At 38.7% G+C, this 17,463-nt stretch overlaps 2 protein-coding genes across 5 annotated transcripts in view; one reads left to right on the plus strand and one right to left on the minus strand.

Moving 5' to 3' along the window:
• LOC144645420 (uncharacterized) overlaps window positions 1-17,463 on the plus strand; it is a 120,608-nt gene that overhangs the window by 19,239 nt on the left and 83,906 nt on the right. The gene's annotated exons all lie outside the window — the stretch shown is intronic.
• On the minus strand, window positions 1,217-15,850 carry LOC144645341 (hydroxyproline dehydrogenase-like). 3 transcript variants are annotated; one of them, XM_078504886.1, is made up of 10 exons: window positions 15,470-15,850; window positions 8,529-8,734; window positions 8,147-8,202; window positions 7,771-7,826; window positions 7,155-7,256; window positions 5,585-5,656; window positions 5,323-5,469; window positions 4,167-4,438; window positions 2,436-2,524; window positions 1,217-2,235 (listed from the first exon to the last, which is right to left on the minus strand). In XM_078504886.1, the coding sequence occupies exons 1-10, from the start codon at window positions 15,800-15,802 to the stop codon at window positions 2,069-2,071; spliced, it is 1,500 nt and encodes a 499-aa protein (XP_078361012.1). In that variant the 5' UTR covers window positions 15,803-15,850; the 3' UTR covers window positions 1,217-2,068. The 3 variants fall into 3 exon arrangements, with proteins under 3 accessions (XP_078361012.1, XP_078361013.1, XP_078361014.1); XM_078504887.1 differs by lacking the exon at window positions 15,470-15,850 and adding an exon at window positions 10,442-11,106; XM_078504888.1 differs by lacking the exons at window positions 1,217-2,235; window positions 2,436-2,524 and adding an exon at window positions 3,485-3,656.

Consider the following 17,463-nt stretch of genomic DNA (forward strand, 5'->3'; position numbering starts at 1 on the left):
CTGATGTTTTTCCGTGTTTAAATAAAGTTTGCATTCACGTTTACGTTCACATACATTATACACTAAACATGCAGTATCGGGCGTCACTGGAAACAGGAAGATTCGAAGAAACTAAACAACACTATACTTTCCCGAGAGGTCACAGTTGTAAAACAAAAACCAAAAGAAGCTAACGAAAACTGGACCCAACAAACGTCATTTTAAACACCTAGCTCCCTCAGGCTTAATACATGGCTAGGAACTGAACCAATCGAAACGCGCGTTAGATCAAAGCTCGCATTTTGAAACCGCACTACTCAGAGTGGATGAACGTATAGTTCTGACTCATTACTTAATGGAACGATAAATTGCGATTTCCATACAAAACTTATCAAACTTTTCCAGCTGCCTGATAAACCTTTCACACAGCTAAAGAAGAAAACATTAAAACATCAGGAGGCCCTGACTGCGAATATCGAGAATCGTCGGACAGGCTCGAAAAATCCTAAAGCTTTGCCTGATCATGAAGAACACCTTTGGGGAACTATGTTCGAAAATATTATTCTTATCTTATATGAATTTATAGTTTTCGAGAAATTAAAAAAAAAACACTAAATTGTGGTTTTACCCGATGAAATATGCAAAAATACACGTAAAATTTGCAAAGTTCTCGATATTGCTATTAATGATCAGAAGGCAATTTTCAATGCGATGAAACAAAATAAACTTAGAATGACAGCGTTACCTTTCTTATTTCAGGTTTTTTCAGCTGCACCTAGCCTTTGAGGTTTCCATCGCGTTTTGAAATATTGCTATATCAAGCACTTCGGGAAGCGGCAGAATTTGAGAAACTTTTAAGGCTTAATCAAAGGCTCTAAGAGCAAAGTCGTGAATGTGGTATTTAAAACTGACAGCCAGAATAAGCCAATATTTTAAATGTTTGCTGAGAAATTACAATTTTTGTAATTGTAAGTGATAGTTGAAACATGTTGAAAACACCTTTTGACAGCCTAGCCTCATGCAGAGTTCAGTGATGTGTTGTATTGCAGGATATTGTTTTGGTAAATCTATAAATGAATTCAAAATACTATCATGCCTTGTTAAAATAACCTGTAGGACAATGCAAACCATCAAGTGTAAGCAATTTTTTTATTTATCACTATTATGAATAAAAGGGGGCAAATTGCAAACCGCTAGCTACAACCCTGGACATGTACAGAAACCAACTACTTGGATGCTTACAAAAATAATTCACGAGTGCAATGATACACCCCGAACTAATATTTCCCCTTTTATGCAAGACCATGTGTATGAAGAAAAAAAATATTTTAGGGACTGATCTATAATAGTAATACTGTGTCAAGATACTGTGTTTACAGATGTAGTCTGCCTACAAAAGCAAAGCAAATATATCATTCACATAACTACCTAATGAGCTACGAATATCAGAGGATATTTTGAACTTCGTTAACGAAAGTGAGACTACAAATATAAAATATTACTAGAACAAAAACTTGATGAAAGTGCAAAATGATCGATCGAAAGACGAAGCAAGCCAACAACTATGTATTGCTTATATCTTTTATTGTTTCGAAAGGCATCTCTTTTATTTTGCTGATTGAGACCAATCTGTAGTAGAAAATACAGCCTAAATCATTACTTACCGACTATTTGATCGCATTTCAATGAAAGATAATTTGATATCCGAGGACTTTCGAAATTAGCTATTGATCGGCGTGTAAGGAGGAGGGGGTATATTGGGGGTATATTGGTATACCACTACCCCCCCCCCCCCCCTGGCTGGGTCTGCATTTGGAGATCATTTGAATGTGTATACTGAATTACCCATGACTAGGTTTAAAACCAGATTCGAGACAACATTTTGGAGAGTGTACCAAATTTAAATGTGTCTTGTTGGGTACCCCAACACTGATTAATATAATTTAAAACGATAAACATTCACCCATTCAATGTACATATGGAAATATCACTGGGATTTTTTTAGTCTGTTAACCTTTGTCTCAACAGATACATGGAAAAATAATTTAGAACCTTAAAAACACTTATTTTGCTACATCAATGTCGACGGTCAAGAATAAGTGATTCTTCTCTTTAACTCTTGCCACAAGAGTGACCTTTCCTTTTCAGTTCTTTTGATGACGTCTCTGTTTTCAGTTGCTCGTCTCCCAAGATATGCAAGTGCCTCACCCACTGGGCCGTAAGGAACTGACTTGTATACGCTAAAGCCTTTTTGCCCTACAAAAAATTGGCAAAATAAATGTAGAGTTGCTGAATTGACAGATATCAGTAATTTTCATTTCTCATTATGGCCATCCAGCTAGATATAAAGATTGCTTCAGAAATTTCCTGCCACTGTAATAATATAGTGTGTCACCACAGTACTTGAAAATGTATTATTGCACCCTGTCAAACCAATTTTGCAAATTTATCCTCACCTAAAAGGAAAGAGATCTGATCACACATTCCGAAGCTTTGTCCAAATGAAACCTTTCCAGCATCTTGTGCTATTCCTAGCTCCTTCATTCTGTTAATTCAAAAACATAGGCAGTGATAACCCTAACCTTCATCGACTTTAGGGCATTATATAAGATTAGAACTGTCAAAGTGTCACATAACATTTAAGTAATAATCTTGCAATGGATTAAACAACTGGGCCACTTAATATGCGCTTTGGGAAACATTACTTTACACAATCCTTCAAAGTTAATGGGTGATTCCCGAAAAATATCCATACCCCACCACGGGCGGCATCAACATTTTAACCCCCCCCCGCCCCTTGACTTCGGAAATTCTAAAATGCGTTATCCCCCATGCCCACCGAAATTCCATAATTGTTAACTCTCCCGTTTAGATTTTACGTTTCTTCACCAAGCCCTTTACATTTCCCGGCAGGTTTCGCAAAGACACCAAATTATCAAATGACTCGATTCTAGGATGAAAATACGACCTTCATTAACTTTACATTGCCCCAAACTGGTACAGAACATTAAAATAAGAATATCATGTGTTATTATTCAACACGCGCTCTGTCCATATATGGACAAATAGTCTGGGAGCAAATGTCATAATAAAAGGTCCCTTGGGAATATTTTGCTGAAAGCAAACCACTAGTCTAGAAATGTTATTTGGGACCTAGTAGACATGAAAAGTTTTGGTGGCAACTTTGCAACTTGCCCAGACGGGAATTATGGGGGTTCGAAATTCTGACACCTGAAGACCAGCATGGAAACGAGGCTGGACAAAATGTTATTGATATCTGTCATCCGTACATAACAGATGTCCTGCGAAGATTCGTCCCAAGCCTTGTAAAGCGCTGCATAATGACAGTTTTTCTATCTGCAAAATGTGTTTCGTTGACAAATAGTTGAATAATAAAACAACTATCCTGCTTAATCTTGCGGAATATCGTCTGATTTTAGCCAACTCGGCCTACGGCCTCGTCGGCAAAGTATCAGGCGAAATTCCGCGCGATTTCGCAGGATAATTGTTAAATGTACCTGTGTACACTCGGAAGATATCCGCCATCTTGAATTTGGACGAATTTGGGCCTTCAGGGTCAGTAGTCGCTTCCGATCCCACGGGCTTCAAAATGGCGTCTCGAAGCAGTCAAAAGAGCTTCGCACTCCACTGAATGGACTAAATATTTTGTGGACCCGCTTTGACGAGAAAAAAAAGAGTGAATTAAGAAACTCATCAACGTTGAGGCCTCTGGAGCTTGATGTACAACCCACATTTTGTCGGTTTTCTTCTGTAAAAGGAACGCAAACACATGTCTGATCGATCGATACTTGTCTTGTATTGTGTTTCCACGATGCCTTCGCCAGTTCGTGCTTTATTTACGAGTTAGTAGTCCACAAAATTAGTGTTTTCAAGGCACAGAGTCTTGTCTGTCCCCTCTGGAAATCCAAGATCTGAAACTATGGCTTCCGAATTCCAGTTCAAAGAACCTCCCTTTGCCTTCCCTGCTACCCCACCTCGCGCGCGTGCTTCTCCCTTTGCCACGTGTAGACGACTGGGGACGAGTCATTCCCCTTGCCATCGGAATTCCAAGATGCCGCTCGTGGTATCGTATGGATATTTTCTGGAATCACCCATTTAAACCCCTGATCCTAATTAATCTCCTATAAATGAGAGGGTCAGTGAAATTAACCGGTGCATTTAACTACCTTTGCACAGCAATTTTAACTGATTCTTCATTATGTGAGGCGACCATAACTTCTGCTGGAGTACAACTAACTTTCTGTAGCACAGTTTCAACCACTTGATCATACATTCTACATGTATCTTCATAACTGTTATGTATGGGGTCATCATAACCCATGCCGGCCGCTCGATTTCTCTCCTGTGTCATATAAGCTCCACGCACAATCTTGGCACCAAAGTGAAAACCTAGTTTGTCCATCAGTTCTAAATTGGCTTTCAGTCTGTCATGGGTGTCCTGTATTAGATTGGGTAAAATGGGAATTTTGAACAGTTAATAGGAAAATGAAAATATACACAAATTGTGAGAAAAAAGAAAAAAGTGAGAGCCCCAAGACAACACGCCCCCAATATAGCGCCCCTGGGATTCTTACGCGGGATGCGTTTGCTTGCATTCTAAAACCTTTGGTAGCGCACGGTTTAAGAATGAGAAAAATACAGCCAGCCAGAAGAGAAGAGCTTCTCTTCGTTCTGGTGCTGGACCTGGAGCATTTTTATTGACGACCACAACATTTCCTGCTGCTCCGCATTCGGTGGTATATCATGACATCATCAAAAGAACCCTGGTCCACTGAGCCGCGTTTTCAGTGGTAGTGCGTTGCAATCAAACGTTTCGACATTACCGATGCTTTCCAAAGCAAATTGTTTTCTTTTCAAGATTTTGGGGAGCTTGAGTCGCTAAAAAAATGATATGCTCGACCGCGAGTACACTGTGCGAGCGATGAAGTACTTTCCCCGACAAAATTAAATTTTGGCGGGAGATTATTCACGTGTCATATTATGAATACATTTTCATATGGTATCCACTGTCTTTGTTTTCTTCGCAATTTTTTTTTTTTTTTTTTTTACAAATCTTCGTTTTTTATAAGCAGATCTTCGTTTTACGGATTGGAACGGTTTGAACGTTTATTCAGTGTAATTCGAGTTTTGAAAGTTTTATGTCCGAGTGTCATTTTGAAGTATTTTGTCTCTCCTATAAGTAGATTTCTAAACTTTAGCCCAAGGTTGTGCTGTACATGCAATATTTGAGTGTTCTAAAGGTTTTTCTATTTATTACCAAATATTAAGCTTGTTAATTTAATTCAAATTTTTGACATATCCCTGTAAATACCAACATCATACCTTTCTGTAGCATTGATAAGTATTGTAGACCCAGGGAACATTCTTGTTGTACTTGTATTGAAGTGCTAACACCAGCTGATTAATTGAGGCCTGGAGATATGTCTGCTCTGCGTCAATCACCAACCGTACATTGCGGTTTATGCATGCCTACCAAAAATATTCATTTGTTTTGTTTGCTGTCAAAATATGGTTACATCAAGTAGACTTACAATCATATGTTCTGATTGTAAGTGACCTTTACAATTTGTCAAGATACACCTACCTTGGCAAATGTGTCCAGTCTTTTCAATACATTGTTAAGATGTTCATTTTGGTTTTCTTTCAAAACAGTCAGCTGCAAAAATAAGCACAAAGAAAAGAATCAAAGCATTTATTGATGAAACTATGATAATTAATTATATATATGTCAACATAACTTTTGTAAACATTATGATTACTAACAATTCAATTTAAAAGTTCTAACGTTGACTTGTGTTGAACATAACACTACGCTCATAATAAACTTTTGCAAGACGTTTCAACCGAAAACCTTCGGTCGGTTACACATTTGTACGCGAGCGAGTGCACGCGAACACTGCGCGAGACTGGGAACAGTTATGTAAGTGATATATAAATATCCATGCAGAGATGTTAAAAAACTTTGAATGTCTTCTCCTGACTGCAATTTTAGTATTTTTCGTTTAGATGAAGACTGTTCTCTTACAAGATTTAACAAGAGAACGGGAACGTCAGTTGACGATGGCGCGCACTTTAAAAATGTCCATATATGGGTGTTTTTATGCGTGCGCTGCCCATATATGGGTAGTTTTAATGCGCGCGCCGTCGTCAACTGACGTTCCCGTTCTCTCGCTAAATCTGTCTGTTTAAGGTCGCGGGGGATACCAACTGCATGAATAAATTCATGAAGGGAAATTTCGCTTGACCTGCATCTTTTAAAACGCTTATTTCTTAGCTGTTATGGGTGCGATTAAGCTTAAACTTTACAGAGACATAAAGAAATGATGAAAGATTGCGAATGTCATCTTTTATTTGATAGATTGCATTTAACGGCGATGTTATAGCCTCGTTAGTGCCAAATTGGGAAAAACATGATTTTGTGGCAGAGTTTGCGGAACAAGTAGGAGACAGCACACTGTGATCTTGTCAAAAGCTAATCAGTCAATACCTCTAGAGTGTCATAACAGAAGCAGATTTTTTAATTTAAAGTTTGTCAGAAAGTTATGGCGGTTTAAGTGCGCAAATATGAATTTAATGTCTTCTACCTCTTTCTAAAAGCGCTCTTTTAAAATTCCGCTTCTGTTATGACACACTACAGTATTCATAGTTTACCTATCTGCAGTGGCAAGTAATGAAGTTCTGTATCCGTGCTGTATTCTATGCCACAAAATTGTCGGAAAAGTCCAAACTTTGAGATTTCCGAAGGTGTCCCGACCTAAATACGATCATTTCGTCAAGGAGAGATGTAATTATGGTAATTATATTCCACGCTTTTATGGTGAGAACAATGCGTTTTTAAAAAGGGCACCATTGTTTATGCCAAATATTTTGTGATTACTCTGAGTTGCAGATATATTCAAATTTAAATGAAAATAAGCTCAAAGACTTCCTACAATCTATATGAACGTATATCGCTAAGTGTTGTTTTAAATTAGTTAAAATATAAATGAAACAGGGATTTTTTACAAATCACACGCACGCGCCCATATTTTTGTCCAGTCATAAATATCTCGTAAAGTTGTCGATGTCAGTCGTTGTACTTCGTGCATACGCTTTAAATAAATGCATAATGATGAGCCTAAGGTGTCCCCCGCGACCTTAACGCGTGACTTCACCTTTATCTTCTTGTCAAAGCCTTCTGCAAACCTTTTGATGTCCAGTTTTGCTGGCAGCTGTGAGCTTGTCTCATATGGAGTTAAGTGTTCATTCAGTACATTCTAAACAAAACAGAAATTTATGACTTATTACATTCAGATTTTGTAAACACAAGCACCAACAATGACAACAAACTTAAATCAATTGTTCTTATGACACCCTGGGAAAGGGTCAGGAGGGAAGCGAAGTATGCATGTTCCCATTTTAATCATGCAGTCAAACCTTTTGGAATTTTGACACATAAGGATCTTTTTTAACTATTCTTCTTTAGTAAATTTTTGGACCGGCTCCTGAGCTCTTTGTGTATAAATTTAAACTATGCTTATAAACTATGACTGCAGGGACCGCACAGGAAAAATTTGAGGGGGGGGGGGGGGGATTAAACTCGAATGCGGAAGCGTGAGCCAAGTAGGGGGGGGGGGGGTGGGGGGTCCAAGTGCATGCTTTCAATTTCTCTTAGATACCGTAAATATTGCATTTGAATTTAAATAATTTCAATGTTTAGCGCTTAAAATTGTTTTGTAAAAGTATTGCAAATTTAATTTCATTAATTTGTTGTTTGACTAATAAACTTACAAGTAGCATAGGGCTGCATACTGCAGTCACTTTCATTTGTGAAAATCCTCCTTCCTCTGTAAAACAATAAACAAAGTAATAATCAGTAAATAAGAATAAATTTGTAAAAAGATGGAAAGGACAAGGGTGGAAGTGTGAAAGGAAAAAGTGGAAAGGAAAGGGATGAGAAAGGGCAATTAAGAAAAGGGGTGATGTGGCAAAAAAGAGAATGAAAGTGAGAATTAAGTAAAGGAATGTGAAGTGCCGTAAGGCTGGGTTTTGTGGTCACATTTTTCTTATCCTAATAAATTTTGAACTGATCAGTAATTTAAAATTTGAAAGTATATGTCTATTATTTAAACCTTGACTGGTCTCTTATAATTAGCAATTAACACACCTGTTTTTCCAATGCAGTCAAGGATTGCTTCTGCATTTCTTTCAAACAAAGCCTCCCTGTAAGTATTTGAAACATGCATACAATGTTATCAGTAACATGCAATAATTAGTATACTAGTAAAAAAAAATTCAGACCTTGGTAATCTTTAGTGCTGACTGTAACTAGTCTGATCAACAAGCAGGGACGGCAGATAAATTTTTTCAAGTGGGGGGGGGGGGGACTGACTAGTGACTTGAACTGGGGGGCTTAAAAGACTCTTCTCTTAGTAAGTCTTTATTTTTTAGGAAATTCTGGGGGGGGGGGGCATCCTGGCTCCGATCTTGTAATATAAGCCGAGTCTCTTTTTTTTTCTACACCAACTTTACTATCTATATAACCTCACCTGTCTCTAAAGTTATCATAGTCAGAAGAGAGATCCTCTTCATTTGGTACGCACATCATAGTTCCTATCCCACGTTCACGCAACATTTTAATTGTATCCTGGATAGCTGGCAAAGTCTCTCCAGCCACAAACTGGCTGTACATAGTTTTACGTAATAAAAATTCAAACAGTGTTTTTCCAAGCACTCTTTGGCCAAAGGACATGAGCTGTAGAAAAAGAATAAGGTAATATATGTCTGTGTCTGAGCCAAAACTGGCCCACAAAGCTGGAGCTAATAATATCCCGGTTTCCATAGCATTTACTAGGAGTATTGCTACTCCCTCCTGGATGGGATGCTAGTCCAATCGCAGGTTACCTCTCAGCAGTAAATCCTCTCTCCTGGGTACGTAAGAGAGAGAAACTGTGAGAGCAAAGTGACTTGCCCAAAGTGTCCTAAGTGTTGCAGTGTTAATATTTTCTCTGTCTGTACTTGTTAAGTTGATTAGTATATTTCAGATTGTATTTGTGTTATTTAGATTTATTTGATTTGTAGTTTAGTCGGGTCAGGGGAGGGTTTTTTTGGGATATTTTTTAGGGGGCTGGGTGTGGGTGTTTTAACCAAGTAGGGGACTTATGTCCTATTGTTATAAGCACCTGTTCTTGTACGAATCCTTCAATAAATAAATAAATAAATGAACACAATGCCATTCCCCGGCCAGGGCTCGTTCAACCCGGACGGGCAGTTCAACTCGGAGTCAAGCACACTAACCATTAGGCCCCAGCACCTCCCACATAGGGGGGGCACTCCCATATATAAGCTATATAGGTATGTGCCGCTGTGAAGAATATGGTTTTCAAGGAGTTTAGTCTAGAATAGGATATAAAAATCAGAGAATTTTTGTCTAGAATAGGGTATCATTTGCTGAGAAACTGATTTAAAAAGAGGTATGAAGAATTAAGTCCAGAATAGGAATAGAAATGCAGAAGAGAAAAAGGCTTCCCTTAACACGTGAATAAAATCATTATCAGTCAACATTGTTGACAGATTTGGTTTTCCATTAAAGACACTTATATAGTGATGCAGTTCTAAAAAGAAGTGAGTCTGGGATAGGGTAGGGATTTTCGGTATCTACTCTAGTATATAAACCAGCTGAAGATGGTCTGGTATAGGGTAAGGGCTTTGTTGAGAGACTTTTAACTGGCAGAATAGGAAATCAGTACTGTCATTTCAAACTGTCAGGGGAAATAAAAAGTTCAAAATGGTGGGAGATTGAAATAGCTGCTAGTAAGCGACTAAAGGGCAAATACAAGGGTAGGGGTTTTAGCTCCAAATAACAGGGAATTCAAAATAACCAAGTTCAAATTAGCGGGGTGTTAATGTAAGGGGTGCACGTGGTGAATGGTACTTCATAAACTGCCTGTCTCGCAAAATTTTAGCCAAATTTCAGGGGCTCGTTGTCTCGAATTTAATTCTTTGATGCCTTCTCGCAGTCTCAATTTCTTTGGCAAGGCTTAAAAGGTCTCGGGCTCACAGAAAAGAAATCAGTCTCACCGTCTCGCAAAGTCTCGCATTTACCATTCGCATTGTAAACATTTTATACAACTGAAAACTGGTACGATGGGATGGCTGCAAAAAAAATCCTGCCTTCCTCCTTTCCAAAAAAGGGAAGAAAACATTGTGTTGTTTCTAAAAAAAATGTCGTTTGTTATTTATGGTTATGCAGGGGGTTCTCATGGGGTGAGCCGGGGGTGGGGGGGGGGGGGGGGTGAGGTAGGTTGAACACTAGGTTGAAATTCAGGCAACACAAATGTTTCTATAAACTAATGGCTTTTTATGCTGTAGATATCGCTGCTTCTCCAAGTGCGATCTGATAGCATTCAAGCTTAGCACTAATATATGAAAGTGAAAACCATAAGCTAATCCTTATACGTACCACCATACTCTTTCTTGCCACAACATCATACGAACACAGTTTGAGAACGAAAAGGGAGCGCAGTATATCGCTTGTTCTCTTAACAGCAAATATGGGAGTGTCATCGTTGAAGAGAACTTCCTCTTCAGCCACATTATTCCCGGGAGAATTGTGACCAGCACTTGTCGAAGGAGTCTGAATTACGTGTGCCCGAAATAGAACTGCTGCGCTTCGAAAGAAGCGAACGCGTGATCGAACGAAAGAAATGTCGCGAATATGTCTCAGATTTGACATAATGACTAGCTGGTAGCAAGTCGTTCATAAGAAACTCAAACGTATCATGGTTTACTTAGTAGATTTCTCAGTGAAAGTCTGTGATGAAAGCTGCGTAAAGATATTTGTGTTTGACCAGTTGCAAACCTGTTTTTCTTGCTGTCTGGCATGTTCTCCCACACACTTGGCAGTCCTCCAGCATTTAAAGGGTCGGGCTGAGTATCAAGCGTGGCTGTCCGCCAAAATAGGTACATATTTCAGTCCTTTAGTTTTACCAGAAAGGGGAAATCAAACATGTAGAAAAATAAATAACTAAGGCAACCACAATTTAAAGCGAACGGACAGAGTGCTTGCGTGACATCATGTTTGGAAAGTAAATCACGCAAAACGGTTTCAGATTTCTAGTCACGCACGTATAAATAATAATAATAATAACTTTATTTATCCTGGAAAACCGGTCAGTCAATCAAGGAGATTGACTGGTATCAATCGGTGGCCAGTATAAAAGCATAAAAATTTACAAAGCATAAAATTTAAAAGCATAAAAAATTACTAGCATAAAATTTAAAATTACAAATCTAAAAAACTGTGAATATATATACAAAAATTAAAATTTAAATTGTACACGTGTGATTTGCACTGTCCATGTTCATGAGATGACTGTATGTTTTGCCTTTAAATTGTGTAAGTGTTGCGAGCTCGCGAATCTCTCTTGGCAGTTTGTTCCAGGCACTCGCAGCCGAAAACCTAAACGAGGTCTGTCCACATTTGGTATTAACTTGTGGTAGATCTAACAGTGTTGGATCTCTAAAAGATCGACAATGTCTCTGCGATCGTTTCATTAAATAACCTGTCAACTGTTTAGGGCAGTTAATGTTGTTAATTATCTTGTAAACATATTGTAGCTTGATGAAAAGACGTCTACTGTGAAGTGATAATAGCTGTAATTTGATGCGCATCTCCTGAGTACATGTCTTACGGTCAGCATGCAATAGGCGAGTCTGCCTTTTGGTCGAGGGTCGAGGGTCGAGGGTACATTGTCGAGGGTGAGGGTAGTATGTCGAGGGTAGGGTCGAGGGTAAAAATTTTTCCCATAATTAAAAAAAGAGATACAAAAAATGTTTTTTCGTATTTTCTAATTTTCGAATAAAAGAAGAAAATAAGAAGGTAATCCTAAACCTTTCAAATGATTTCCATGTGTGATTGACGGAATGGAAAGAGTGCCATGACACCGTGGTGTACTATGCGGTGCCAGGAAGATTTCACTTCATACCAATAATTCCGCATAAGAACTTTTTAGATGAACAACGTCTCTAACAATACGAAAGAATGAAGTAACTTCGAAATCTAATCATACAGAAAAAAAGGCAGTGCATCCGAAAGACACCGAGAAATATAATCCGACAGGAAAAGAACATATCTGAAAACCATTAAGCCAAAAAGCAAATATTAAATGTCGAAGAAAATTACTAGATAATCCACATGTCTAGTGAGAATCAGGTCAGTATTCGGTAGTTGAGCTATCTGTTGAATGTTCAACATAACTTTGGCCGCCAGAGCGAGTCAGTATGGCAACGCTGCCCTGCGGACAGGCGTGGCGGCCGGAAATCGATGAAAACGTCTGGAATCACTAGTAAAAAATCACATAAAGATCCATAAATTGTTCTCGCAATACCTCACAACTGTTTAGATTGCTAAAAGTCGCAGGATGAGCCATTTTAGATGTACGTGCCTGACAGACTTCTGGCGGCCATCTTGATGCCGTGCAGCCTAACTAAATAAACCGCCTGTTCTGCAGGCTAGATGTCGTGTGGCGTAAAAACTCCTGAATGAATCCGGAGAATGAATGGCGGGCTTTTTTAAAGTAGTTTCCCTTCTCCTGTACTTTAAAGATAAATTATGCTATTCATCCTGAAACGGGGGCCACGGCATCCACCAAGAATGATTAGAATGCGAAAAGTGTGGGTCTTGAAGCGAACAACATCTCTGAGACGCTGGCATTGTGTTATCTGATGCGCAATTTTTTACGGCGACTTTAATTTTTAGTCCCCTGTGCTTATTCGAAAATTAGAAAATACGAAAAAAAATTGTATCTTTTTTTAATATGGGAAAAATTGTTACCCTCGACCCTACCCTCGACATACTACCCTCACCCTCGACAATGTACCCTCGACCCTCGACCAAAAGGCAGACTCCTCTAAATGTTGTGCTCTAAAGGCTGGCTTTCACGGGTGACGGAGCAAGAGTCGGAGGTATCGTTAGAATCGGAGTCGTTAGAGCGCTTACGACCTAGTGAAATATGAAAATCGGAGTCGTAAGCGGAGTCATGAGCTCGACGTAATCGGAGTTGGAAGAATCAGGAAGTTTTCATTTTCTTCGGATACTGTTGCACATGATCTGGTAGCCTGTTCGAGGCGTTCGGTTAGTTGGGAAGCGGTGCAAGAAACGGCAAGCAAAAAAATGGGGAGGGGACTAAGGCGCCCCCCTCCGCTTATTTTTTTTCGCTCGCCGTTTTTCGCGCTTCCCAACTAACCGAACGCCTGGAACAGGCTAATGATCTGGAAAACTACCACCCACGTTCCCAGGGCCTCTGCGGCCATGGGAACGCGGTTGGAAAACTAGATTGACGTAATCGCAAAGCTTGCAGAAGCGGAAGAGCACAGTCACCATGTCCACAATGCTAGCTCTCAGGCCCTCAAAGTAGTTCCTTTCTGCTTGCGACTCCACCTTTTAAGTTTTCACTGGATCAAAAGTCAGAAGCGAGAATCGGATCCGTCGGTTTGGTTTTCACTATCGTAACACCCTGTGCTTCTGATTCCTTCTGATTACGACTCCGATTCCGTCGCAAGTGAAAACCAGCCTTGAAAAAAGAGCGTAACAAAATCGCCTGCTAGCAGTTTATGAGCTGTGCTAAATCATCTTTCGGACGTTTCTAACTTTGTGAACCCGTGACCCTTGTGCAAAAAGCAATACCAGACAGACGAAAGGACAGCCAGCGATCATAATGAGCTAAAATGAAAATGAGGGTAATTCTCTTGAGTCACAAAAAGCCTCAATTTTTGTGGCCAAGATACTCGAGAGATTAAGTATGACGTTTTACTTCAAACGGCAAACGCAAGCTTGCCTTTTATTTTGTTACCTCTTTATCGAATTATAATACTAACCCCTCATAAAAATAGGGGAAAAATCCCACATTCACAACAAACACAAAACTACTCATTTCAGCGTACGAACCACCTAAAGACGGCAGAAGTTGAATTTTTGCCGTTCGCGGGAAAAATAAACGTCATGCTAAATCTCTCTACTCTCTTCATCAAAGCAAAAAAAATTGAATCCTAAAATTAGTTTAACTAGTGTTAACTGTCTCACTCACGTGGGAGTACCAGCCAGGTACATCCACTTTTGTTAACCGGTAAATACCTCAGTACAAAGGACATTCAACTATTACCACGAGCAATTGAGTTGGTCTGTAGCTAGACGGGAGAACAAATATTGTCCCCTAAGGATGGGACTAGGCCCTTTCCGATCATGCAAACATTTTTTCCGGCATAATTTGGCTTGAACAGCATTTTCTTGGCACTTCTTCTCAAAAGAGAATTGCTTGCTTAATTTAGCATTTTCCGCCACTTTTATCTGCATTATTTGTTGGCAAAGGCCTAACTTTGCTTGTTTTTGGTGTTCTAACACTTCACAAGACCTTTATGAAGTTCCAATTCTCCAAGCTTTTCACATTATTTTAAATACTGCTTAATTTCATTGTAAGTGTGACTTAAAAGACCTAGCCAATCAGGGGTTAATTTTCAGAGGTTGTACCTAGTCCTTACTAAAAATCAAAACAAGATAGCGTCAGCTATTCCATCAATCAAATCAAATCAAATCAATCAATTTATTAATGTCATACGCGGGATGAGGTTGCCCTCCATATCCGAGCCAGAGGCTCATGTTAAAAGCGCATGACAATAGTTAAAATACATTATAAAAACAATAGAAACTAGTATAAGTAAAAAATAATAAAAATAATTAAAAAATTAACAATAGCTAGATTACAATATCTTATGAGTAAGAAAGTCAAGAAATACCAGATACACTTGAGAAATATAAACAAGTGTTATATAGGTATGAAGAAACAGAAATATGTTTTTCACTTTGTTCAGATAACGTAAAACACGCGTGATGCCTTATTTTGTATGTACAGTAATTAAAACTCTCTCTTAACGGACACCTTTACAAGACGGACACCTGGTGTTGGTCCCGTCCCTGCCGTTTTTCAATCAATTTACTGTAACTAAACTTCCTATTAGAGAGAGTTGCCTGTATTCAAAATTAAACAAAGCACTTCTCATACCAAAGGAGCATAATTTAAAAAAAAAGCAGGCATAATTTGACAACTTTTTTGGACAAAAAGAAGAAAACGAACATTGCAAGGAACATAAAATGCCTGTTTTACTAGCATAATCGGGAAGGGCCTAAATGGGACACGGCTTGCTTATAGCTAGCTATGATTAGCATTACGATTGTTGTGAGTATGCTAGACTAACCAATATAAAATATTGCCCTTTACTGACTTAATTTGCATCGTTGATGTAATTAAAGTCTTGTATCGCTCTATTAAACGATTAAGTTTTCCTTTCTTGCCACCGATCGTGAGACTAACATTTTGCACTATTTTCCCAAATAAATTATTGAGTTTAAGACCGTTACATGAATAGTAAATATCTCATAAAAACTTAGAACAAATTGTCTAAGTTATAGGTAAAGCGGCCAACTGGAACTTACCTTCATACTATTGAGCACGAAAGTGTCGTACGAACATAGCTTCAACACAAACATTGCTCGTATCAGTTCACTGGTCTGTTTAGATCTGTATGAAGTCTGTAGTTGATTCCACTCGAAAGTGAGCTCTGAGTCCCCATAATTGCCATTTTCTTGAGTGAAAATTGTCCCTTCATTTGCTGTGGTGTATTTAAGCCTGGTTTGAGCTCGAACCGCTACAATACGACCATGAAAAATACACTTCTCTGTTTTCCCAGCTGTGGACCCGTACGATATGCGCTGATAGTTCATTAACGGGCGAGATATTCGACGAAAAAGCGACGAAGACATCGCCATTTTCTTTTCGCTTGCTCTCCAGCAGTTGAAAACAAAATGTCGATGTCATGGAAGACAAAGTCGACTAATTTGCATTTCTTTAATTTATTTGAATCTAGTTTATATGTAAAAACCGCAGGCTATGATATTATTAAAACTGGTTGCGTACGGAATTAATAATAAGCCTACAAAACTTTTAAGACTACAATCCGAGACATAACCTCTTGGGAAGGTTGCACATATACACCGCAATTTCAAAAACTTCGACATAAATGTAGTCTCTAGGTACCTACACAAGATGTTTGGCCCCCCCTCTCCCCCATATCAATGTTGAAGTTTTTCTGAACATTATCATAGACAATATGCTGTGATTGAGGTCTGTAGGTAGACTTCAACATTGAATGAGGGGGGAGGGGAGCGAAAACTTGACGACCTTCCTAAGGGTATTGACGAGGATTGTAGGTATGCTATCCTAACAGGAAATATGCGAGAGACATAACAAAGCTTTAAATAGGAGTGAAATTTTTTAAACGAATTCAGATGCTTGATATGCTTTTTTCAATGATATTAAAGTCACGGTCTAAGTATTTTTGGCGACAAAATAATAATCATACATTATACATGCTGTATTGGACGTCTCGGGAAACAAGAAGATGCGAGGAAACGAAACAAAACTAGACTTTCCCGAGAGGACACATTTTATAAAACGAAAAAATAACAAAAACTAAGGGACGGACCATTATTTTTTTGAAGGGAGGAATGAAAAATTTTCCTTTGCAAACTTTTTTTTTAGTTTATGCATCTCTGCAACATTTTTTTTAAAATTCAAACTATGTTTTGTCATACATATCGTGTCTTTCTAGGACCTGCAAACAATTTTTTCAATATCTTTCATACCCCCCCCCCCCCTCCAAAAAAATAATGGTCTGTCCCTAACGAAAACTAGATCTAACCAACATTATTTTAAATATCCTCTGTGAGCTTAAAACCAACAAAAAGACGCGTTAGATCCAAATTAACGGCCAGCGCGGATTAGCCGCGTTAATTGGTTTCGAACAACAAGAATTAGATACGAGTAGAATTTTAGCATTTTTCGCCCAACAAGCTAAAATCGCTAAAATTAGGAACCGCTAACAATATTAACCTTGAGGTATATTTTTTAATTTTGAAACCGCACTGCTCAGAGTGGATCAAGGCACAGTTCCGAATCATTACTCAACGGGACGGTAAATTGCGATTTACGGTACACACTTTTCAAACTTAACTGTTCCAGCTTCCTTTTAGAACCTTTCAAGGCAAGAAGCATAAAGAGCTCATAAAAGAAGAAAAGGAAAGGTGTGAGGTAAAATAAAGTTGCAATTTTCGACAAAACAATACTGAATAAAACATATTCTATACACAAGGGAGAAAGAAAAAGGGAAAAAATTCAACATGGCCAAGGTGGAGGGAACCGGAGGAAAAGGGAAAAACGCGAAACCTTGCGCAATATTTTGCAACAGAAAACGCAAAAACCCAGAATTGGACACGGCACGGGAAGTTTACACCGTTTGTCTCCCATCATTCATTCACCCAAGAAGTACCATGTTTAAAGCTGATTTCCAGTCCGTACTGCGCAGACTCGGAGTTTGTTTTCGTTTTTGTTTTGAGTTGGTTGAAACGTTACACTTCGGTGACAGCATACA

Source organism: Oculina patagonica, chromosome 3 (assembly GCF_052425735.1).
Source record: "Oculina patagonica isolate OP01 chromosome 3, crgOcupat, whole genome shotgun sequence".
Classification (NCBI taxonomy): domain Eukaryota; kingdom Metazoa; phylum Cnidaria; class Anthozoa; order Scleractinia; family Oculinidae; genus Oculina; species Oculina patagonica.